Source organism: Pelmatolapia mariae, linkage group LG10_11 (genome assembly GCF_036321145.2).
Source record: "Pelmatolapia mariae isolate MD_Pm_ZW linkage group LG10_11, Pm_UMD_F_2, whole genome shotgun sequence".
NCBI lineage: Eukaryota > Metazoa > Chordata > Actinopteri > Cichliformes > Cichlidae > Pelmatolapia > Pelmatolapia mariae.
In genome coordinates this window covers 67939833-67965669 of record NC_086236.1, presented here as the reverse complement: position 1 = coordinate 67965669, position 25837 = coordinate 67939833, and the positions used below count along the sequence as shown (strand labels likewise).

Genomic DNA, 25837 nt, shown 5'->3' with positions numbered 1-25837 from the left:
TGCCTACATTTTATCATATATAGTCCATGGCAGGGGTAAGCAACTCCAGGCCTCAAGTGCAGGTGTCCTGTGGGTTTTATCACTCTGGGTCAACACACCTGAATCAAATAATTAGTTCATCACCAGGCCTCTGGAGAACTACAAGACACGTTGAGGAGGTAATTTAGCCATTTAAATCAGCTGTGTTGGATAAAGGACACATCTAAAACCTGCAGGACACCGGCACTTGAGGCCTGGAGTTGCCTACCCCTGGTCAATGGGGACCACACTGCAACTGAATATGAAACTAACTCTAAACAATAAATAATAAAAAAGAGACTTTACAGTCATGTGATGTTGATGCAGGTCAACTGAAAACAATGGGCCTAAAAAAGGATTATAGGCAAATCAAAATCTTACAGCCTTTATTGTGAAGCTAATATGTTTTGTGCTGTGAAACAATGTAGGAATTACACATTCTGAAGTAATACTTGGTTGGAACTAGATCAGGGAGTGCTCTATATATCTATATATCTTTTTTAAAACTTTAACAGGTTGTATGACATCTCTGTGAAGTGCAAAGACACCGTGGCATCAGCATCTCCAGTGTCTCAGCTACCTACAATACTGTAAACAATCTACACTATAAGGCGCACAGTTGAAAAGTTGCCCAACAAAAGAGCCACAACATCAGTTCATAAAGGGTCTGATGTGAAAATGCATCATCATCATCTTCATCATCAACACTCTGCAGATCTGGCATACCAACTGTCAATATACCAACTGCAGGCAGTAAAATGCTGTTTAAGTTTATTTAAATGGGCACGACACGCACGGAAAAACAAAAAAACTACATCAAAAAACAGAAATATGAACCCATTTTCTTTCTTTTTCACATCAATCTTTTTTCAAATTAGGCACACGGTACAGCACAGTAAACTTTTTTTTTTCTTCAATACCTCTTTTGGTTTTTGACATCTAAAGACGTGGACACTGAAGGCCCCTCCATGACTAAAAGGACAAATAGGGTTTTTTTGTTTCTTTTTTTATCGCAAACACAGAACAGTTAGTCGCTCGCTGCTGGCATTTATCTGTCCAAACCTAAACATTAAAGGGAGCTTTCCGCTGCAGTTTCCTCCTTTGTGATTATTAAACCTGCTTTATGACCTCTGTATCAGTCTTTTTTATGGCCTTTCCTTTCTGTGATGACACTAGAAACTATCACAGGGTATCCTATACAACATAAGGCATTAAATTCCTCTTCGCATGAATCATATCGCTCATAAATAGTCTTTGTGACCTTTCATCTCTGTGCATAAATAAGAAAAAACACACATACAAATGAAAGCGCTAAAAAACCTTAACTATTCACTCTGCAAATACTTGTTTTAAACACTGATTGTCTACATTATCAATAGAAATCTAAGGATGTAAGTAAACATGATAGGATGTAAACACTGTTAGTATCCAACTGGCTTGGATCTCAGAAGATATTTGACCCTGTATGACACGAAAAAACAGTCCACACATGAGATGGTGGAGGAGCGAGGTAGTCCACAAGAGACTTAATGGAAGGGGAAAGGAGCTATGGGTGAACCTTAATTGGCTCTGGTGTGTCGCTCGGACTTGAGGACCACGTTAGCTTGTGGTTTGATTAATAATCTTCATAGTGTAGTTCAGGCTCTCTTGCTGTGGTTGAGAATTGCTTTGAATTGGCAGGGAGAAGCTGTAGAACTCTGGTTTGCACTCAATATAATCGTGTCAAATTTATTTTCAGTCTTAAATTTTAGAAGATTTCTTTGAAAGCTTTTGTTTTCCTGGCAGTCTTTTGTTTGGCAAAGTGCATCAAATCAGTCTATTTGCGTAATTTTTTTCTTTATATATAGAGAGATAAATATATGCTTATATAATTTTTGCACCCTTAGTGGTCCTCACACGATGCGGTAATCAAATGTGTCTTTTTCAGTATGGTCTGTCCAGTTGGATGAGGGCATACTGCGATATGGGTCTAATAGGATGCGGAAACAGCGTACGATGAGCAGGGCCAGGAAGATGAAGAGCAGCAGCACGAAGACAAAGGCAGCCTTCTGCTCAAGCGTCAGGTAGGAAGGCACGTGATGGCCACCACCCGACGAGGACAGCGTGCTGCTGAAGAGGCCCTCAGCCATCCTGGGCACATCCATGCTTGATCGTCTCTGCTCCAGCTCTTTGTCGGTTGCTTAAAGACTTTTGAGGGGAAGATGGACTCAGTGGAAAAGACCTGTGTGAAAATCCAGATAGATGCATTATAGATCATGTCCTCTGTGATTTGGCAGGTGAATGAGTAAACCAATAATTTTAAATTCTCAAAACTCCTCAATTTGTACAGATGCCAGGACAAAGCGGCTTCAAGAGGAGTTTATTTTTGCAACTCCAGGCAAAAAAGCCTGCTCTGTGAATAAAGAAGGCCCAGAGGACTCCTTTGGCAATGAAATTCACAAGAGAGGTTTAGTTATACAACATTTAATGGAAGCAATACCGCTCTGGAGGTAGAAATGTCACTGGCTTCATTAAACCACAGCTTATTATTACTGAATTTCTAACCTTGCCTCCCGTGAATTGTGTTCATATGCAACCAACCTGCATCAGCAAATTAGATTCTGTGGAAACGTTTATTTTAAATATTGTCATGCATGAGGAAAAATGAGTTTCTCCTCAGACAAGGTTACATGAATGAAACATGAATTCAAATAGGTTTACGGCTGCCTGATGAAGGATGGATTACCAACAGACAAAGCAGAAAGCTGCTACAGACCCCCAGAAGTGCAGGGAGACAGAAATGTGCATGAAAAGGGCACATTTAATAGAAATTAAATTTTAAAACGCATTTGTATGACAAAATGTTTAACATCTGTTATGCTTAAGGCATTATTTCATATTGCTTTAGCACATCATTTTAATTGAGATATTTTAGATCTAGTTTAGTTCTTACACAGTGTATATCTCTGAACTTTACATCATACACATTAGGGGAATGGGTATGATGAATTACTATAATTAAGAAATCTGCATATATCTTCGTACCTCAATTCTATATATTCTAAAGCATATGATCTTATGCAAGTGTTCCTGAGCTGAAAACAAATCCTAAACTCTCTCCTTGATAAAGTTTCCTAAAAATTACAGCGCCTAGCACATTTACAAAAATGCTGAGCCCCTTTTTTAATGAAACTATATACAGGAAATTATTAAAGATTAACATCTTCAGTAGGAACTAAAGCCATAAAAATTGAGAGACCAACACACTGCTGGGGCTTTTTTATTTGGTGGGATTTGATGTCAATAAAAAGCACACTATAACACCAGCCTTATCCTTTAATCCAGTTACCAGACAGCAAACCTGAACCCAAACCTGAGACTTACAGAAAAAAGACCCTAAAAGAAAATAATTCCCCCCTATACTGAGCCAACTTCCATATAGGTTTAGGATAGTGCTGGCTTCATTTAAGGAGTGTATTAAATTAGTAAGGGTCCTTAGGGTCAATTAGATTACACTAAATCAGGAAACTCATGGGGAATTCTGTAATGCAGTATGTGAGTTGATATGCTATTTCAATGTCATCTATGAGCTTAGAGCAAAAGACGCTGGGGAATGACTTCATTTCAATCCATAGTGGTTAGGTCATGTTTTTTCATTATGTTCAGTTATTCAAAAAAATATCCCCAGAAAGGCTTATTGCTGTGTGGATCATTTGTTCTAACAAAAAAGAGCCTAATACAATGAATTTGGAGGCAGTTGGGTTGTCGGTTCTATAGAGACAGCTGCAGGTAAATGAATCAATTCCTAAACAGCCAGCAGGACTGTTCATCGTTTGATGTTTTTCCTCCTGCTGAGCAAACGCTCGCTTTGAGTTATTATTCCAAACCAGCTTGAAAATTATTATTTTCTTCACACCACAGGAAAGCTACAGAGGGAATATAATTTTCTAAACCTTGAGATTGCTCAGATATCACAAGGTTGTTTTTCCTCAAAACGCGTTTTTTTTAATATAATTTTCGTAGCTTAGCAAATTATTAATTTGCTTAATTACCACATTTGGCATAGCTATACAACTCCACCATATTAGCTGGACTGATGTCCAACTGTAACCCAAAGCCACCTGTTGTATGTGTGTGGTTGTTCTATTTAAATAATTATTAAAAGGCCAGAGACACTGATTGGAGGAACATCTGTAAATCCTTACAGTTTTTCCCTTCTTTTTTTGGCTTACATATCATGTTAAATGTTACACATTTAACATTTCTTGGGGGTCCTGACCATCAGATTACACAGCACACCAAATTATTTGGCATGAAGTGGGAGAAACATACTTTAGAGTTGTCTATCTCAGTGGTTTTTTCAATCATTTTGTGTCCGAGACACACCAAAGACAAGCCAAAGTTTCAAGGGACACCGTTGAAAAACAGCATATCTGATATCTGGCATGTCAGTTTGTCATTTGATTGTAATGTCAGATAACCTATTGATCATCTGGACCTATTAATGTTGCTTTGCAATAAGTGCCAATACCTTTCAGCTTGCCTCAATCACTTTATCAGATATTTTCACACAGCCCATTAAATGTGCTTGGTTTAGATCCAGACTCTGTTGAAGAAAGCCAAGTTTTCCTCTTCAGCTTGCTTGGCAACATTAACAAATCCCTCCCGACAAATGACTTTGACATCCCCAATCCAGCTGCAGAAACAACATAGAAAGCAATGTGTGTTTGGCTTAAATGTGGCCCACATATGCAGTTTTCTTAGGGCCACACTTGAGACATGACTGCTACAATGAAGCCACGTGTCAATAACCCACGTCAAACATGGCTACTAACATTTGGGCCACAACTGACACATACAACACAATCACAATCAAGATTAGGCAAAAAAAATTTGGTTGATTTTTCCCCGTCGTTTTTGTCCTCAGTGGTGAGGTCATCAGTACAACCTCAGTGGTTGTACTGGTGGTTAGATGAAATTTCCACACACATAAATTTTGTTGTCCTCTTAGCTAACGGTCAACTGACAGATTTGGACTTGAGCAGACATGACAAGAGGTTCTTCAATAATTTTTTCAGTCCCTTTGTACTGGAAAATATGCCTACAAAATATAATATAGTATGATTAAAATTCAGATATATTTAAAATAAATGTAAATGTAATGTAACAAGATCCTTCTCAGGTGATTCAAGACATACTGATGAGAAGCGAGCTAGAGGAACAAGGTATACCAGTTAGATCCAGGTTGCGTAATGTTGGCCTGCCGTTACTCGTTTACTGAAAAACTTTGGCTCCTCCCAGACATTTTCCCATCTATTAGATTTATTATCTGATTTGCAATGTTCTCTGGGAAATGTTTGCATAACCCAAAGTCTAATCCTTTTTGGTTCTGTCCTTCAGTTATGCTTCTGTAAGTGCGACAAGCCGTCACACAGACTGACAATCACATTGGGAGGAGTGCTGAATGTGTTATGAGACAACTCAAAGTGACAAGACAGGCAGAAGAGCTGTCTCTTTCTGCCTAAAAGAAAAAAATATCTGTTAGCAACTCTCAGGAGAGACCCAGAGAGAGCGAAGCCTTCAGCCATGCCTCGCTGATCAGCAGCCTGTAATCCATCACACTTAAAACTCAAAAATGATATTTCACAGCAGTGATTCATTGCCATCACAGTAAAAAATGATAAGGAACATAGCTGTTTTTCTTTGTCTGCTGGTTTACTGTCAAATCATAATCTCACCGTCTTGTCCTGCAATGACACAGTGAGGTTACAGGGTATTAGCACTTTGGGCCAGAAACCACTTTGCTATTTGTTACAAGGTTATGTAATAGACTTCAAAGACTCCAAACATTTACATCATCAGCAGCTCCATGACTAAGCACTCAGAGTTTGGAGCTTTTCTTGACAGTATTTAACAGGGATACGCTAAACATTTAAGCTGCTAGTGACAACTTTAGAAGGAGCTTTTCATTTTAAAACGAAACGTTAGGTCACATATCTGTCTGTACTTTGCTCATCAGCAGCTGAATTTCAGAAAAAAGCAAATTGCCTCTGTAGCCCTGAAATTGCCAGTAGATGACAGAGATACAAATACACAGTGTCGAATTTTAGAAGCTATGTAAGGGCGCAGGTTTTTTTTTAGTTTTTTTTTTTAGTTCAACTGTACAAAATCAGCTGCAGTTGCTGTGGTGAGGAGAAGAGATGAAACCGTGCCAGACGCCGAGAGTAAAATTGACAAGGAAGTGAGTGTGACAAGGATATCGAGCCAAATTTAGAAATGATTCCAGTGATGTTGAAGTGTTGATGTAACCTGCAGGCTCTGCATGTCTGTGTTGTGATTATGACTAATAGAGAATTAAAACAACATCAGAGGAGGTCAAATTAAGCAGTTAAGGAGAATTCTTCAATATGTTTTGAATCATTTCACAGTATAAATGTGCTTTACAATAAATTAACTGCAGAAATTACACTATGACGGCCATTTATGAGTAAAATATACACAATTTAGTCAGAATATACATTTTGCATATATTTCCTTTTTAATGTATTATTTTTTAAAATTTATTTATTTATATGTCTTTCAACGTCGTGGAGTTTTTCTTTACAGACACGGTTCATGAATGCAACAGATAAAAGCGTTAAAATCTTTAAAGCCTGCACACACACACACACACACACACACACACACACACACACACACACACACACACAGCATTTATTTAAACATATATGCTGAAGAAGATTGATTGAAGAAATCAAATTCTTCAGCTGGCCTAATATTTTTTTTTTAAGTTACATACTTCGTGTAAATAAATGCAAGCAAAAGAGGAACCACTGCAAAATTAATTATACATGTGAGTGCAGGTGCATGCAAAAATAAACATGTAATATGCAAAAGAGTGGCGTTATAAATAAGAGTCCTCATACTGAGATATTCTTATTCATATCGACCAATTCATCCAAATCCTTGTAATGCAACTGTAATCAAAGGTAGACACACCCGCAGATTCAACGCAGGAATGCTTAACAATCCAGCGCGTAATGATGAACCGCCATTTAAATGCAACATATAGGCTATTCGGTCTGAAACTGCCCCTGTTGTTTCAATAAAACGACTCAAAATTGCCCGCTTTCTTGAACCCATTATTCCTATGAGCCTCAGCTGGACTCCTCGCTGCACACGTGGATGGATCAAAATGTGTCCAAATACCATTTCTTTCGCCTCCGGTGCGTCTGCCGGCACCTGTCACACCTTTACAGCCCGAAGATCAAAGCACAAAATCAACGCATTTCTTTTTTAAAAGGCTTCATATCGAAGAGGATTGTGGTCATCAGCCGCAGGTGCGAGCGACCGAGTCTGTAAACACTAACCTGTTGTTATCAGGGGAGCTCGGGAATCTCCGTCAGCGGCAGGTCTCCATTCCGCTAGATCCGACGATTCTCTTTGCAGGTCTTTCACCGAAACAACAAAAACGACGAACAGACGCGTTCTTGCAGACCGCAGGGCTCCTCACTACATGACAGAAAAAGCCTGGCAGAGCTTCTTTCTTCTGTCTTTGCTGACTGAGCCGAGCAGACCTCACCCTCTGCTGCTCGATTCTCTCTCCTCTTCTGCTCTTGACGCGCCGCTCATCCCCGCAGACACACAGGCAGGGATGTAGTGGTACCCAGTCACTACTGGCAACCTGTTGCCATAGCAATCCTCCAGGTAGGCTATATATTGCAAGCGGATGAGGGAAAGGTGTGGCCCTCATACAATACATGCAAACTGAGTCATAAACACACATATGACACATATTTAAAGGTAATTCGAAAATTAAATAATAATAAAAAAAAGTGATAGCATCTGAGAGACTTTAACTCAAAGGTGAGAAGAATATAAAATCATCCTTGGGATATTTTAAAACGCATGTTGTTACATTATTATTTTATCTTTGTCGCACACTATTGTAAAACCGCTGTGTATTCGTCAAAAGAATAAACAGTAAACTTGGAGTGTGAGCTTGGCTGTGGGCAGTATACAGGTGGGAAATTAAGATGTGATGACATTTAAAGCAGAAAACATTCCTTTTATAGAGACAAGCTCTGGAGTCTTCACTGCCTCACAGTGACAAACACGAATCCCCGCAGAGATTTGGGAAGACGCGACGTGCCATGTCATCAGGTTAATATGTTTTAGTTTGTCACACACTTTATTGTAAAACAGCAGAGTATTCATCTAAAAATAAAGAGTAAACTTCATGAATGGAGTGTAAGCTTGGCTGTGGGCAGTATACAGGTGGGAAATTAAGATGTGATGACATCTAAAGCAGAAAACTTTTCTTATGAGGCAGCTAAGACTCCAGAGTCTTAGCTGCCTCATAGTGAAAAACACGAATCCCCTCAGAGATGAGGAAAAACGTGACGGACCGTGAAGGGTCACAGAGTGACTGTGCAGAGTAGCAGTTTGGGGAAATCTCAGTTTATATAATGTCCTGCTCAAATGAGTGTCCAACAGCTGTACTGCATCTCCATCTGGTGGCTGTGATTGAAGACTGCAGGTGTAAGATTCGTCCAGAAAAACCACTGAAACTCCATATCAGTAATGAACTGTTTTCTACCTTTTCACAGTTTATGAGGGAAGATAGTGAAAACTGAACATCAGACTTAAAAATTAAAGTTTTTCTCAAAGCTTAAAATCTTCTATAATCTCTAATATACAGCTGTTTTTTCATCTGTTTTGTCCTTTTCACTAGGAACATCAGCTTACCAGAAATACCATCACTGCCACATTCTAAACGGGCATAACAGGGGTCTAACATTAACTAGGAATATATCTGTCATATAAAGGTAGAACAAAGACACTGTTAACTTTTTGAAAACAAACATCTCTAAAGCTCAGCAAGTAAAAAATTCTATGCTTTGAATAAATAAATAAGGGGTTGCCACAGCAGGTAGCTTTTATAGAAGGTAGCTTTACATTAGATGCTCTACTTAATGCAACCCTGCAGGCTGGGCTCAAACCAGTGACCATTCACTTGCCAAGACAATGTGTAAATTATTATACTAATGACATGCATGTGTATTTAAATTTTTTTTGGCTTGTGTTTTCTGTATTTTAAATTTTTTTGCACTTTTGAGCCCTTCATAGATTGTAGGAGTTTATCTGTCAGACTATTTCATAGCCGTGAGCTTGCCAGACTACTCAGAATTTAAAAGTATTAGTGGATTTTGTTACTCCAGGACAAAGACCGACAAGCAACTTGCAGTGTTTTCCAGTTGTTGTGCAAAGCTGAACTAATGGTCTCCTGGCTGTACTCTCATACTTAGTGTACCAATGAGATTAATGTTGAACTCCCGGCTTCTTGGTATTTCCCAAAATGTCAGCCGTTAAATCCATAATTATTCAAATGAGAGCTGGCTGAGAATCAAATACATCTTGCGTTAAACCTTAAAATTCCTTATTTCATGAATATTTTATCTAATTATGAAAAGTTTGGGAGGAAGTGTAAAAGTTTGCTTCACTGTGGTTGAAATTTTAGTGTGAACAATACAACCAGAAAGAGCTGGTGTTCATCTATAGTCACACTCTAAAAATAAAGGAATAGACACTTAAATTCACTATGTAGTTATTAAAACCCAAGCTAGATTGGTTGGCCTCCAACTATGCAGATCTTGACATCTTTTTTTTAATAACTACATCAATGAGTAAAAGCAATAATAATACCTTTCGGACTTTCTAAATGAAACTTTAGAAATCCTTTTAATAATCTCATAGACAAGTGTTTCATGACTGAATTTGTTATTTTTGCACAGGAAAAAAAGAATCTACGCTCAAAGTAGTTCACAAAAAACACATGAATTTAAAAATGCTTTCCACACACCCAGTGTAAAACTACATATGTATAACAGATTGTACAAAACATAGTTATGAAAGCCAGGGCAGGGAGCTGCTAATTAGATAGCTAGGTCAGAGAAGACAGCTGATTGGCTCTTATGCTGCTGTGTCAGTCTCCCAGCCCTCAGTGATTAAAGCAACTGTCAAGATACAGTTATAGCAAATGTATCTGCCTTATGCCTGCACCAACTCTGACTAAAGGAGGAAAAAACACAGGAATACCCTCATTGTCCTATTATGTAACCAAATCCGTGACATATTTTCTTACTGAGTTGAAGGTTGTTGGGTGCCAGTGTAGCCCATTAGTGCCTATTAAGACAACACTCCCCCCCCCCCCCCCCCCCCAAAAAAAAAAAAAAAATCTACATACACAGTATATGGTAGCTGGTCTGACATGCTTCAATTTACCTTTATACTACAGCATTTCGCTCTTCCACAGTGTGCGTCTTCCTACCCTCACCCCAACTGGTCATGGCAGATGGCTGCCAATGAGCCTGGTTCGGAGGTTTCTTCCTGTTAAAAAGGAGTTTTCCTTCCCACTAGCACCAAAGCGCTTGCTCATAGGGGTCGTCTGATTGCTGGGGTTTTCTGTTTTCTCTGTATTATTGTGGGGTCTTTACCTTACAGTATAAAGCACCTTGAGACGACTGTGATTTGATGCTACATAAATAAAATTGAATTGAAATGAACTGAATGTTCTTTAATTAGTAAACGTGTATTCTTGTAAAGCTGATAAAACTTTACATGTAATTTTGCTTAAAATGTGTTTGATGCTGTAAATTAGTTAGAAATAAATGTTATTTCCAGTAGACTGCTGTCAACACAAACTAAAACCTACACATTATGTAACCCAGTGCTCAAAGCAAACATGCTAAAATGCACCAGATATGACTGTGTTAACATCCTATCTTTCAACTAGAGTAAGATTTAACATATTCACCACGTCAAATAATTCCTTGTACTTTTAGATTTTTTTAATTCTTAAGTCACTGAGATTCATCACTGAGGAACCACGAATGTCTGTACAAAACCTGGCATTCTGGTGCAGCTTGGATGACAGAGTAAACATTGGTTTTTATAAAACATCAGTGCTAACGGGCTAAAAATCAAATAAAGTTTTTAATTGATATAAACGTAATAAGTGACACAGTGACAACTACGAGTTCAATATCCTGTGGCTGTCGCATCACATTTGACCTTTGACTCTCCTTCAGTGTCAATACATTGGCCAAAGTAGTAATAATGCTATATAAAGACATTTAAAACTATTCTTATTGCCATTTCCCCACAGGGAACGGTTCTGGCTCCGTTCCTCTTCACCATCTACACTGCAGACTTCTCCCACAACTCCACCCAGTGTTTCCTGCAGAAGTTCTCTGATGACTCTGCAATAGTCGGCCTCATCACTGATGGGGACGACAAGGAGTACAGAGGACTGACTCAGGACTTTGTGGACTGGTGCCAGCTGAACTACCTCCAGATCAATGCCAGTAAAACAAAGGAGCTGGTGGTAGACTTCCGCAGGCACAAACATCCTCCACTGCAACCACTGAACATCCAAGGTATGGACATCGAGGCTGTGGACAGCTACAGGTACCTTGGTGTTCATCTGAACAGCAAACTGGACTGGACTCATAACTCAGACGCCCTCTACAGGAAAGGGCAGAGCAGACTGTACCTGCTGCGGAGACTCAGGTCGTTTGGAGTGGAGGGCCCACTCCTGAAGACCTTCTATGACTCTGTGGTGGCCTCAGCCATCTTTTATGGTGTGGTCTGCTGGGGCGGCAGCATCTCTGCTGGGGACAGGAAGAGACTGAACAGGCTGATCCGAAGGGCCAGCTCTGTTCTAGGATGCCCTCTGGACCCAGTGGAGGTGGTGAGTGACAGGAGAATGGTGGCTAAGCTGTCATCCCTGTTGGACAACATCTCCCACCCCATGCATGAGACTGTGACAGCACTGAGCAGCTCCTTCAGTGGGAGACTGCGGCACCCACGGTGTGGGACGGAGAGATTTCGCAGGTCTTTCCTCCCCACTGCTGTCAGACTCCACAACAAAGACTTTAACTGATCAAACACACACATCCACAAATGTGCAATAACACTAAGTGCAATAATCTTTTCTGGCATCGTTGTATTTTTACTGAGTTGTATATAACATTTGTATTCTATTTTTATCTTATTGTATATTTTATTCTATTTTATTCTACTGTATATAGTATTTTATTTTATTCTGTACAGTTGTGTACTGTATTTATTCTTATTTTATTTTATTCTAATTTTTGCTTCATAACTTTTGCACTGTCCACTTCCTGCTGTGACAAAACAAATTTCCCACGTGTGGGACTAATAAAGGTCATCTTATCTTATCTTATTGTTTGTATTTACATCATATAGGCATATAGGGGATGTATATGTATATATGTATATAGTATATGATTTTTTTGCCCATTGTTATTTACATTACAGTAACAGATTATAACCAATTAATTACAAAACAATTTGAATACTTGTACAATGTTCCTGAATATGATTGAAGTATTATTATTTTCTTTCGGAAAATTAAAGAAACTTTTTTTTTCAAGTTTCTATATCATAGAACAAAAACAAGAATAAATTTAAAAAAAGAACAAAGAAAACTGTGAATTTATCCGTTCTCACTCCCGAGGCGTAACATCCCGACGTTTTGTCACGTCCTGCGGCGTTCCTGAGGAACGCGAAAGGTGACCTTCCACGTTGTTATGGTACGCGGCGGTTTCCAGCCCTGTACTGCAGCCCTAAACTTAACCTTATCACTAAGCCTAACCATAACCTTATGCCTAACCTTAACCATAACCTTATGCCTAACCATAACCTTATTCCTAACCTTAACCATAACCGTATCCCTACGCCTAAACCTAACCTTATCCCTAAACCTAACCATAACCTTATGCCTAAACCTAACCATAACCGTATACCTAAGCCTAAACCTAACCTTATCGCTAAACCTAACCATAACCTTATTCCTAACCTTAACCAGCACTTTAATGAGGTGAAATAGTGTTTTCTAAAGCGATTTTAAGGGAAAAAGCGAAGATGTGTAGATTGAGTCCAAACGGTTCTCATGTGTCCGCAGTTTTCCGATGTCGTGACGTAGGAACGCCTTGGGTGCCCGAAAACGTAATATGTTGACGATTTGTCACCTAGCGTAAAATGTTACGATTTGGGAGTGAGAACGGGTTGATTTATCACATTGTGTATCACTGTGGATTTCAGGGAGAAACCTTAGCTGATCCTTGGGAGTTACATAGTCGGCACATAAAGTTAAGTTTTCTGTCCTAGGTGAATTTCTTTCCCCCATCATTTTTCACAGTGTCATCTCATCTTGGAAATCTGTAGCCTGTTCTCGCTGCTACTCTTTTGTTTACTGAAAGCAAGCAAGCAAGCAAACAAACAAACAAACAAACAAACAAACAAACAAACATGTTGCAGAAGAACTGTTTCAGACCTTGTTAGTTTGAAACTTACTTGGGAAAGCAATTGGCTTGATAGATGTGAAGCTGCTACTGATCTGCCAATAAAAGCTACAGTGGGTACATGATCAGCTGCAGTGAATGCTAATGTGTATGAACTCTCAGCTGATTGCTCCTGCATAATAAGCTTACAAGACATAAATATTTATCTATAATCTCTTTCGCCCTTACATACTGTTCGGGTTCATTTTGACCACCACCAAACTGTGATTCTAGGGATTTCTGCACATGTGAAACTGTATATGACATGTCTGTATGTATGTTTTATGGGACACTGGTGACAGAGTTCAGGAGGGACCTTTGCACTGTTACTAGAAAAATCGGTATTCACATCACATTTGCCCAGGTTCCCACAGAGACAGGGACCTGCTGATATTTCAAGAATTGTGGGGCACTCTCCAAAGAGTATAACAGTGAAACAGCACAGGAATGAGCACATATGATACATATAGAGTGTGTCTTGACACAGACATAGGAGCCGTAATAGAGCACATTGCAGTAGATAGCAACATTGCCTCACAGTTTCTGGTTCAAGTCCTAGCTGGTGCTGTTTTTTTTTCTGTGCAGTTTGAATGTTCTCCCCAAACCATCATCGTAAGAAGAAATTTCCTCCTGGTCTGTCTTCTGGCCTCCCCCCACAGTCCAAAGACATGCATGACAGTTTAACTGGTCATTCTAAACTGATTGTGGATATGAGGTCGATAAAGTGCTTGTAGTATATAAAATATAGTGCTGTATAGTTAAAGTGTGGCTTGCAGCTACACGTATTTTGATTGGTTGGTAAAACTAGAAATGCAGTGAATAAATACAAGTGCATTGCATAAGCATGTGCAACAAATTACAACGAATTTATTCTGAGTAAAGTGAGGATTAGAGAAGCACCTGAGCTGCCATTTCAGTGAATGGGGAAGAAAACAAAGCAAGTTTTCCTACAGCTGGTCGCAACAATAATGATGTTTTGTGTTTTAAGTGTAAATATGTGTTGAGTTAATATTGATAATGCTAAATGGTAGTTATGAGGCTGTATTTTATGATACGAAGCGAGGACATTAATACTTGTAATGGTTAGAATGGTTTAAAAAGACATGGCTATATAACATATCCCAACAGTTCCAGACTGTTCCTGCCATTTTCCCTCTCAGTATATTAGATTTCAGTCGTTATGGGTGTTATGTTAGGTGAAACAGAATGTAGTATTGTGTGATAATAGATTTTTTTCTCCAAAAACAAGTGTTAAAAAACCTACAAAATAAAAAAAAAACCCAAACAAACCAACAAAAACCCCACTCTGTGCTCTTAATAAATGTTACATTTTATCCATCATCCATGTATTAATAGTTACACTTATTATACATTTATTGTATATTAAATGACTTAACATGTATTGAATTTTCAAATATTCAAATATACATTTTGTTCTACACTGGAGAGCTTTGTAGATTAAAGTGTTGTTTGGGCAAAACTAATAATATGAAAATCTCACCTTGGGCTTAGAGAAAGAACAGTGAGCATATTTTCTATTTTGACATTTTATGGTACAAATAATGGATTGATTCACGGAGAAACAGATTAATCAGTAAGTAAAATAAATATTTGATGGAGCCTTGGTTGATACATTTCCTTCCGGGATGCTGTTTCCCAAATGCAAGCAGTTTTAACAGAGACATCAGCCTATAAGCATCAGATTTTAAATACTGATCCTATTATTGTTCCTCGTTTGGGTGTTTGGCTGCAGGCATGAAGAACTTTAGGGTTAAAGTGGACAGTCAGTGCTGCCATGGGCAAACACATTATCCTGCTGCAACCTTATTAACACAATGTGATTTTAGCAGCTGCTCATCACTACTTGATACATGTCAGCAGCTGCTATTTTTTAAATCCCACCTGGCTTGTGTCACAATGGCTGTGACTCAAGGGGAGAAATCCTTTAAGTATACAAGCACCGGTTGATTTTGGCTTAGATGTCTGATGTTGACCCCAAACAGAACCTGGTGATGTGTCTGACTGCCTCAGAACAAGTACAAAATACAAATATGTACATATCTGCTCTGATTCACTTTTATGTGTTGGTTTCAGATTGATTTTTTCCAGATTCTTATGGGGTTTTTTGTCATTTTGTTTGACAGAAAAGAGACAAGCTGATATTTAGGCTGAGAACAAGAAACCAACTGGTGTCCAACTCAGGCCGAGAGGCAGAGTCAGACCTAAACAGAGAGATGAGTGAATGCTCTGGATTATATAGAAAGACAGCTTATGGTTTAGGCTCAGGCATAGAGACAGCAGGTTTTATATTGATACATGGGCTCACATCCAAGCTAACATGTTTAGGTTTTTTGGGTTCAGACTGTTGAAGATCTAAGTTTCATGTTTAGGCTTAGACTGGGAGGCAGATTCAAGCTTATGCCCAGACAACTTTTTTTCTGAGAAAAAAAAAAAGACTCAGGGTCAAACAGTGCTGCAGCAGCAAGTGCAATGCTTCCCAAGGGAGTTGACTACTGCAAGACAAGGAACCTTAACAACTAGAAAACCAACAGACTGGGGTACTGGAGGAGAAACTGGGAGAAAGAAGGAAGTTTGGCTGTCTGGAGGCACAGGGATAACTAGCTGTTGGAAAGCCAGCTGATGTGTATTTTAAAAAGAAGCTTCTTAAAAGAGAAACAGATACGCTGGTTGACAGAGGAGAAGAGAGTTAATGACTAGTGAGCACAGTGGCTGGCTAATGAGAAAGGGGAGGTTGTGTAACCAGCTTGCCGAGCAGAGCAGTTGACGGACTCTGGGGGTGGGTGACCGGCAGAGCATCTGAGCTCCTACACAGAGGAAAATACGCCCCAGGATTCAAAAAGGAAAAGGCTGGGACAGCAGTGGGACCAGGACGGTTGAACTGATGTGAACTGCATGAGATGACAAGCAGAGAGTCAACAAATGAAGCCTGCTGATACTGAAAGTGGATCTGTGACTCATTTTTAAATTGAAAGTAGATTTTATTTATACCACAAAATCTCCCCAGCGCTCCCCCAGTGTTCTGACCTTAGTGTCAATATAATGCTTGGGGTTTTTAAACTAATGCTTGGGGTTTTCAAAAAGGTCTCAAAGACTTTGGAGTCAGACCTGTTACAGATCGTAAACTTTTCTTTAACGTCAGGTGTGTTTCCAGAATCACTAAAAACTGCTGTAATTAAACCTATACTGAAAAAGGACAATTTTGACAAGACACAAATGAATAACTACAGGCCGATCTCAAACCTCCCATTTTTAAGTAAGATCATTGAAAAAGCAGTTTCTCAACAGCTCAATTACTTCTTAACACAGAATAACTGCTATGATGCCTTCCAGTCAGGTTTTAGACAGAACCACAGCACTGAAACCGCTCTGACCAAAGTGTTTAATGACATATGTCTGAATACAGACAGTGGAAAAATGTCAGTCTTAGTTTTACTGGATCTCAGTGCAGCATTTGATACAGTTGACCACAACATATTACTCAAACGACTGGAGAACTGGGCAGGTCTTTCAGGAACTGTACTAAACTGGTTCAAAACATACTTAGAAAACAGGAAATACTTTGTATCAATAGGTAACTTCACATCTGAGCAGACAAGTATCACATGTGGAGTTCCCCAAGGTTCCATCTTGGGACCCCTTCTGTTTAACATCTACATGCTCCCACTGGCACAGATTATAAAGAACAACAAAATAAACTATCATAGCTATGCAGATGACACACAAATATATATCACAATGTCATGCAATGTAAATGCATTGAGGAAACTAATGACTGGTTGTGCCACAATTTTCTCCAGCTAAACAAAAACAAAACTGAAGTAATAGTCTTTGGTGCCAAAGAAAAACGATTACAGGTCACCAGAGAACTTCAATCTATACACCTAAAAACCACCAACCAGGCGAGAAATTTGGGTGTAGTGATGGATGCAGACCTAAACTTAGAAAAACACATTAAGACAATAACAAAATCGGCTTACTATCACCTCAAGAATATTTCAAGGATAAAAGATCTGATGTCTCAACACGACCTGGAAAAACTAGTCCATGCATTCATCTTTAGCAGGCTTGATTACTGTAACAGCATCTTTACAGGTCTACCTAAAAAATCAGTCAGACAACTACAGCTCATTCAGAACTCTGCTGCTAGAGTCCTCACTAAGACCAAAAAAGTGGACCACATCAGTCCAGCTCTGAGGTCTTTACACTGGCTGCCTGTCCGTCAGAGGATAGACTTTAAAGTTCTGATGCTGGTTTATAAAGCTCTGAATGGTTTAGGACCAAAATACATCAGTGACCTCCTGACCCAGTATGAACCTTCCAGATCCCTCAGGTCATCTGGATCCGGTTTTTTATCAGTTCCCAGAGTCAGAACCAAACACGGAGAAGCTGCATTCAGCTTTTATGCTCCATATATCTGGAACAAACTCCCAGAAAGCCTCAGATCAGCTGAAACACTCAGTTTATTTAAATCCAGGTTGAAGACTCACCTGTTCTCAGCTGCTTTTGAATAAAGCACCAAACCCACACTTTTAAGCTTAAATTTCAAAACTTACATTTTAACTACTGACTTTATCTACTGTTCTGATTTTATCTACTGTTCTGATTTTATCTACTGTTTTGATTTTTGATTTTAAATACTGTTTTGTTTGTTTGTTTGTTTGTTTGTTTGTTTGCTTGTCTTAATCAATTTTAAATCGTGCTTTTTATTTGTTTTTGTTTTTAATGTCTCTGTAAAGCACTTTGAATCACCTTGTTGTTGAATTGTGCTATATAAATAAACTTGCCTTGCCTAATGAAAAAAAATGCATTATGATACGTTTTGGGGGGTTTTTATACTTCAAAAAAAATTCCAAACTATTTTAAACATTTTGAATTTGCAGTAAAAAGACAAGGTTCTATAACAAACATATATTTTCAGTTCAAATTCAAGTACAAGGAAAGTCTACACACTTTCTTTTCACCCACCACAAACATTTTTTCCTAGAAAAGATAAACCGAGGCAGATTTCAACCACAGAAAGAACAAAAGGATTACCAAATTATCCGAGCATCTGAGTAAAGATGCTTCAGTTTAAGGTTATTTGCTCAGTAAGTATTAGTCAAGCCCATTTGCAGTAGTCCCAGTGCATAAGAGTGACAAATAGTAGTTCCTTAAGCTCAGAGAAATATGACTGGCACATCTAATCTTTGTCAGTAGTGTTTAAAGTCTAACAAATTTGTTTGCTGCTTTAAATGTAAGGTGATTGTAGAATGAAGCTTCCCTGTGCTCAGAATGAAAGTATTAATCTTTCTATTCCCCTGACAGGTGTCTTTCACGTTGCTTGATTGAGTGAGTTCTTACACAGAGCTAATCTTAAAAAGCACTAATAAATTATCATTTTCTCCTACAAAGCGAACACATCGTATTTTGTCTTTAATGGAAGACACACTAATGTTGTCAAGGGCTTTTGAAAAGTATCGAAACTGAAGCAAGTGAAGCAAAGCAAACACAAAAGTAGTCCCGGGACAGTGAACGCTAAATAGGGATGGCGAATAACTGAAGGCAGACGAAAACCTTATGCAGATGTCAACTTTCTGCAGGAATGACTCTCATCTCAAAGCTTTCTTTTATGTCAAGTTTTCTAGAAGGGAAAAGTCATTTGACCACATTACTTAGATTCCAATAATTTGCATTTGAAAAGGTATGCCCAACACTCAAAGACAGTTTGCATTCTGCTCGAGTGCTCTTGACTCTAGGGAACACTCAGGAGTTTGGTGTGTGGACTGATGAGACAACTTTTTGGAGCCCCTGGTCTTGCCCTGTCCCCACAGACACCTTTCATGTTGTCTGCTTTGCAACATAGAGTTCTCGAATTAAATTCCTAATGAGGGAAGTGTGAGAAAACACACAACCATACACTTTACAAACTTTCCTAATGCTGCAGCTCTCTGAGAGTTGCCTGCATGCAAACTCGTCTGCAAGTCTGCCATCAACTGTACTAAAAGCAGAGCTCAAGACTTTATTGATTTCCTTGCTCCTTTCTACACTTTTCCTCTGATGGGCTACTTTGCTTGACACCTCTTCTCCCTCAGAGGCTCATCGTCATTGCTACTGTATGAACTAAGTGGCACATCTCCCCTCCAGCATTAATTAATAGCTTTGTGCTTCCTTCAGCTCATCTATTCTCTCAGACTAATTGCTAGCAGAAGCATCTTCGCTAATCCAATTTGGAGCCCTGAGTAATCTCCGGGAGCGTCTCAGGCATTATTGAGTATTTGTGGGAACCTGCAGTCCTAATGGTTACTGTTTGTGCATTTCATTTATCTGATCTCAGCGAAGGATAGCCACTTTTTTGTGCACTTGCTTATCCCTACTTACAGCTGCAGCCTTACAGTGCACCATACTGACAGAATGGACTTGCTCTGTATGAGGTCTTTTTTTCCTCTCGGCATGTGTGTTATTGACAGCACTGGCCTTTTGATAAGACATTCCTTCTCTTCAGCTTGCAGTGCTCTCTCTGAAAACCTGAAAAATACAGCATTTCTAGCATTAGGCCTGCAAAACATAATAAAATTTCAGTGCTATAGAGTAATTACTGCGAGCAAATGGAATCACTGTTGTGAAATTAGGCAAGCTCAATCTTCTGCCAGCAGTACTGTTAGTGCTAATTTTGGTGTTATCAGCAAGATCCACAGTAAAAGCCCTCTGGAAGCTGAAATCCTTTCAACAGTGGTCACAGCTAAACATTAGCGCCAATATAAATGAGATAATGATATATTTGCGTTTTTCATTTCATTAATTTGCACATTTGAAAGGGTAATTATTAAAGTACACAAACACATGCAACACAGCTTCCTACCACTCCTCTGCTTTAAAATATGTTAGTGGATTAATCAGCCATGACAATAAAGCCACATTGCGAGTATTGTGTAGATCCTGTGTTGAGGCACAGACATAGGACCTGTAAGGCATCCAAGGTGTTGGGATCTGATGACAGAGGGGTGCAGTCTAGGCTGGTTCTGGTTCTGATCCCCTGGACTAGGATTGTTGTATTCTTCAAGTAATTCTCATGTGTGTGAAGTACATTACCCAGCTGTGGGAGGCTGTTGCTGTCAGGAAATAACATTTTCTGTGAGGGGGGTTGACTAATACCTATGTTGGTGAAAGCCATTGATTTTTTCAGAGCCAAACATTGCATTGTACCAAGACGATCAGTGTTCACTTCATCCGTCACCTGTGGTTCACTGTTAGAAAAAGTCATTTACATATGTAACATGCTCTGGGAAAACAGCTTTCCGAATTTTAAAGAATAGCTCCCTTAAATGTGGCAAACAGATCCATTCTGTACTGAAAACAACGAAAAAATACTCTTCTCACACTTAGGATGTGCTCTTTGTGATGATACTTAATGAAGACTTCCTGCACTACCCAGCAGTGGCCACAGGGTGTCAGTATGTAGCTATGGATGTGCTAAAGTACAAACAACCTCCAACCTCTTATCTGTCAACTGAGACGTCCTGTGTGTTTTAGGAATTATTGGCTGTGGTTAAACACTGTTTGGATGGGAGTCTGGGGGCCGGCAGTACAGACCTGATAGTACACCCTGATGAGTTTTGGCTAGCTGGACAAATGTTTAATTTACTAAAGTGATGGTCTGGATGAATTGTGGGCACTTCACTGACAGGATACGACAGAAAATCAAGCGTATACCGTATCTCATGTTGTTAGAGTCTGATTCTGCACACATATTTGTCTATCTACCTTTGTGAGGACTGACACAATATATTCCATAGCCTTAACCAGTCTTCAGCTTGAACCCAACAGACAAGTCTAAACCTTCAAACAGATCTTTGTAGGTATGTGACAAGGTGTGGACTGACTAAAGAAATTCCCATCACACATAACCACTTACACACACGCTCACAAAGCCCATGTATTCTAGAAATATTACATAATTTCTGACTTCTGCTCTTATCACTAGAAATCCTGCCTGCAGTTAAACTCATAAAATGGCTCGATGCTTTTGTCTTCATTTATTGTTTATTGTGCAAATGGAAAGAGGCCAGGAAGCCCTTTCAAAGCCTGCGATCTTTCCATGGCCACTTGGAAGCTAATTAGTTGGATTAACTAACCTTCTGATTGCCGCAACAAGGTTTTGTTGTGTCGCGTCATTTGAATTAATGAGGCAAGTTGATTAGAAACCTGAACTGATAGAACTGTTGTGAGAAAGGGTTGATTCCCTCGCTGCAGAGTGATAAATATGCCTCATTTCCTGTCATTGTCTAATGTTGGCAGGATGGCTCACTCCTATTTGATTTCAGTGGTTTGCCAGAATCAGAGGACGTCGTGTTGGCGATATAGTTACAGGAAGTATTAGCACAAACTTGTGTGTAAAGAAAGAGTGAGTCTGAATGATGCTTTACAGTCCTGTCAGCCAGGCCCAGGACTTTAACTTTTGAACTGCTGTGACATTCAAATTAACATAATTGATTTAATATCAGTCTGGCCAGAAAGTGCATAATCAGAGTTTGAAAACTCCACGAAAGATTTTTCTTGCTAGACATGCTGGCAAATAATTCCTGACTTTAGCAAATGGGTAAACAGTCCTAGAAATGAGAACACTTGGCGATCTGCCCGAAATGGTCTTGAAAAATGATCTCATTACAATACTCATTTCTAATGAGCTGGAATTTGTCTATTAGTGGTGCAGTATAATCTAAACACGCCTGACTGTGAACAAGAAGCTCCCACAATCACTTTTCAAGGCTCCAGTGTAGATTTGCTTTTCAGTGAACATCTTCATTTGGCTTTGGTATGTCACACTTTAATTCAGCAATATTTTACCAAAAGTCATATAGCCTGGGGGTCAGTTGGGATGCAAATTAGTTTTTAGTTTTTAATACATCATCTACAGTTTCATGACTAAGAAGTGCACAGTTGTGACTGTTACATCCACCCGTAGACAAACATATACAGTAAAAGTACTAATTAATTGCTTGTATTGTAGTTCCAGCTGCAGAAGGTAAACATGCTGAGCTATGAGCAGATGTGTTTCTGCTGCTTCCTCACAGCAGGAGATTATCCCATGATTCTCCTCCCATCGGACTGGAGGGCCAAACAGCGATGGTCCTCCAGTCCATTCATACATGATTTATCTTCATATTCAACTGAATGTTTCTCCTTTACTGTATAAAAGTAAGATGTACTTATCAGTGATTCTTGAAATGGAGGAGCAGCTCGTTAAGGGGGTACAACATTGATGGAATGGCAATGGACAGGTTTGTGAAAGTACACCCAGGTAACCCTAAAGCAGCGATTGGATTTACATCTACCAAAACAAAACTATGAACTATGATGGCCTATCTCAGTCCTGGCTTCACTACAGCGGATGAGACCACAGACTTATGTGTGACTCATGGAGAGATAAAGTGGCTCATTATTATAATTATGATTATTTTTGGTAAAGATATTGTATTAATAATAGTCAAGGACTTGAAAATAATTTTATTTATGAAAGGGAAGGCTACAAATTCCTCACCGCTCATCCCATAGAGCTCGTGCTTTAGCTGTCTAGGTAATAAATTCACAGTTCTGGTTCACTGGAACTGCTTTGACGGTGAAAAACAAAACAAAACGAAAATGAAAACACCAAACTATTGACAGACGAGTGGTCAAGTGGTGCCTATCTCCATCAGAAGTGGGTAGAGGCCACAGCAGAGACCAAAAAACCTAACAACAACAACAAAAAAAGGGCCTATTTTCTCCACCTGGTGAGTCCAAAATTAAAAGTACAGTGATTTGACAGAAAGTTTGACTCATTTGTCACAGTTTACAGCATAAAGTTATGTTAGCTAACAGTTTAGCAAACAATAGCCTGCTTACAAGCCCAGCAGATGGTCAATTTGCACATATTTTCAGTCATGTTTTCTGAGTAACAGAAATTCAATATTTCATCTTGTTTCGGTTCTCCTCTGTTGGTAACTAACTATTGAGTACACCTGGCTCTTTAATTACTTAATGTTCCACTTTCTTTCCCAGCTCCTCACCAACTCTGTTATTTGCAGCTGGGCAGGTGACAGTTTATCAAAGCGGTGAAACAGGCGCAGAAAGCAGCGAGATGGCAGCATACTGTTAATTTGTTGCAAAACAGTATGTTAAAAGGCTAAGGAATAGAAAAGAATTGCCTTTTTACATGTACAACCAAATTATGGGTGTTCCACGCCAACAGTGCAGGAATAAAATATAAATAGTAAGACAACAGGAATAAATAATAAACATGAGAAATATATAGAATCAAGAGAAAGGAACACATTGGAGAACAAAGTGTAGTGCAAAGGACTTGGTCTGAGCATAGAGTCTGTGTGTGAGTGGCCTGAGTGATGAGGGTAACTCAGACCATTGCTCAGATTGGTGAGGTGGGTGGGCAGGGGTGGGGTGGGGTGTGGGGGGAAAGTGTTTGTTAACAGTCCAAATGTCCTAGGGGAAAAAGCTGTTCTGGAGTCTGGAGGTGTGGGACTTGATTGACCTGAGGCACCGACCAGAGGACAGCGGGTCAAACAGGTGGTGGGCGGGGTGCAGGGGGTCACCTGTGATGCCGCTGGTTTTTCTGTGACAGGAGGATCTGGCGATGGCCTCCAGGGTGGCAGAGGGCAGCCAATGATTTTTTGGGTGGTGTTAATTACCCCCTGTTGTGGCCCCTGCAGTAGGACAGCCTAGAAATGACAGCAAATAGTATTTGCTGTCAATTCTGTGTGTGGGTCTATCAGACTAAAGCCTTTTACAGTCTATATGTGCTTATTTGTTTGAATTTTAATACTGATCAATCAAGCTTTATCTTCTCAGACAAAAGGAAGCCAGTGTGGGTTCATCAAGGTTGCCGTCTTGCTTCAATAAAGATACGTGACACACTTTTCTTTTCAAGAGGAATGCCGTGTCTAGAACCATAAAAGCCTCACATTTAAAAAAAAAAAAAAAGTAAATAGCTGCCAATCCTATACGATAATAAAGCAAAAAGAGAACAACAGCGCTGCATGTGTTAAACACACACTACATCACTGGTCAACGGCACCTCCTCCCCATGTGATGGCAACATGACTCATATGAAGCATGTCCGCTGATTCATCGAACAAGAAAACAAATGGGTGGTGAAGAGGGAAATCAATGCGGTGAGTCTACGAGATCAATCCTGTGGTTGCGCTCATGGTTTCCATTTTCTCTGCACTCACACACTCCACGTGACCCCAAACTCATTTAGGGTGACAAAGACTAACCATGTTACCGCCTGCACAGAGAAATCCACATTCCTCAAAACTGTCATCTCTTCAATCTCACGCTGACAGTAATGGTCTTGAGATGCCGCCATTTTGAGACATGCAATTTAAAGAAAAAATGAGCTTGAGGAGGGGGAAGAAATGTCTCATGGCGGAGATAGCGGAGACAAAAAGAGGGAGAATGAGGGGAGAGCGAGCGAGGGTTTGCTGTGAATCATTAGTTCGATGGGAGCACTGCTGTTTCAGGACTAATTGAGTATCAGCGTGAGCCATGGGTGGGTTGGCCTCAAAGCTGCTGTCGTCAGCACGAGCAGACGGGCGGCTTTGAGAGGTGAAGTCTGTAAAAACGGAGCCATACGGCAATCCCTGAATTTAACAAAGAGCAGTTTTGAAAGCTTCAGCGGAGAAGCTGGTGAAGCTACAAAGAAGCAACGATGTCCTGACTGCGATAGCTTCCACATCTGCACCTGTCTCCTAAACTTCATCATGTACGATCATCTGTGAAAAGATTAGAAATTCACACTGTACTTTTACACATTTAATCAGCAGCTTTCATTATTATACCTCTCGGTCCCTGGAGACAATTAAAAAAAACAGCAACAACAACACTAAAAACAATATAGTTCAGTGAACGAAAAGAGAAATAAAAGGCTCTTAAAAGCCTGCAGTAAAGTACATCCCCTTGAAACCTCTTAAATCTGTTTAATTTTACATTTGAAGCTAAATGAGACATTCAGTCTTTTTCACAGAGAAATACATGAAATAATACATGATCTTTTAACACTGTATCAAGTGGTGGGAGCATACAATGTGAAATTATTGAAATTATATGCCAACAAATGGCAAGAAGCTTCTCCTGTCTCAGTTGTTAGGGTGACAAGACCAACCTCAAGTATTAGATTTTGTATGCATTTCTTAACTGCAACAAACCTAAATAGTGCATTTTGGTTCCCAAACCTAAAAGACACCTGAAAAACTAAAGTAATCAGAGATATTTTTAAAAAAATCAATTGGTGTAAGATTATGGACAGCTGAAGTTCTTTGTTTCAGCAATGCCACCACCACGCCCACCTCCCCTGAAATCAGACCTTTGTTGGTTTTAATAGGTAACGCGTGCATCCACCAAAACAAAGCCTATAAATAAACTCTGCGTTGCTTTTCGCACATTTTCACACCGTCTCCAACATGTAGTGCAGTTTTGTG

At 39.5% G+C, this 25837-nt stretch overlaps 1 protein-coding gene across 1 annotated transcript; it reads right to left on the bottom strand.

The window, feature by feature from the left end:
- Nucleotides 1-436: 436 nt before the first annotated feature.
- LOC134636476 (cortexin-3) lies at nt 437-7616 on the bottom strand. Its single transcript, XM_063486471.1, has 2 exons — nt 7368-7616; nt 437-2239 (listed from the first exon to the last, which is right to left on the bottom strand). Exon 2 carries the CDS (start codon nt 2160-2162, stop codon nt 1911-1913), a length of 252 nt encoding a protein of 83 aa, XP_063342541.1. The 5' UTR covers nt 2163-2239; nt 7368-7616; the 3' UTR covers nt 437-1910.
- Nucleotides 7617-25837: the final 18221 nt, after the last annotated feature.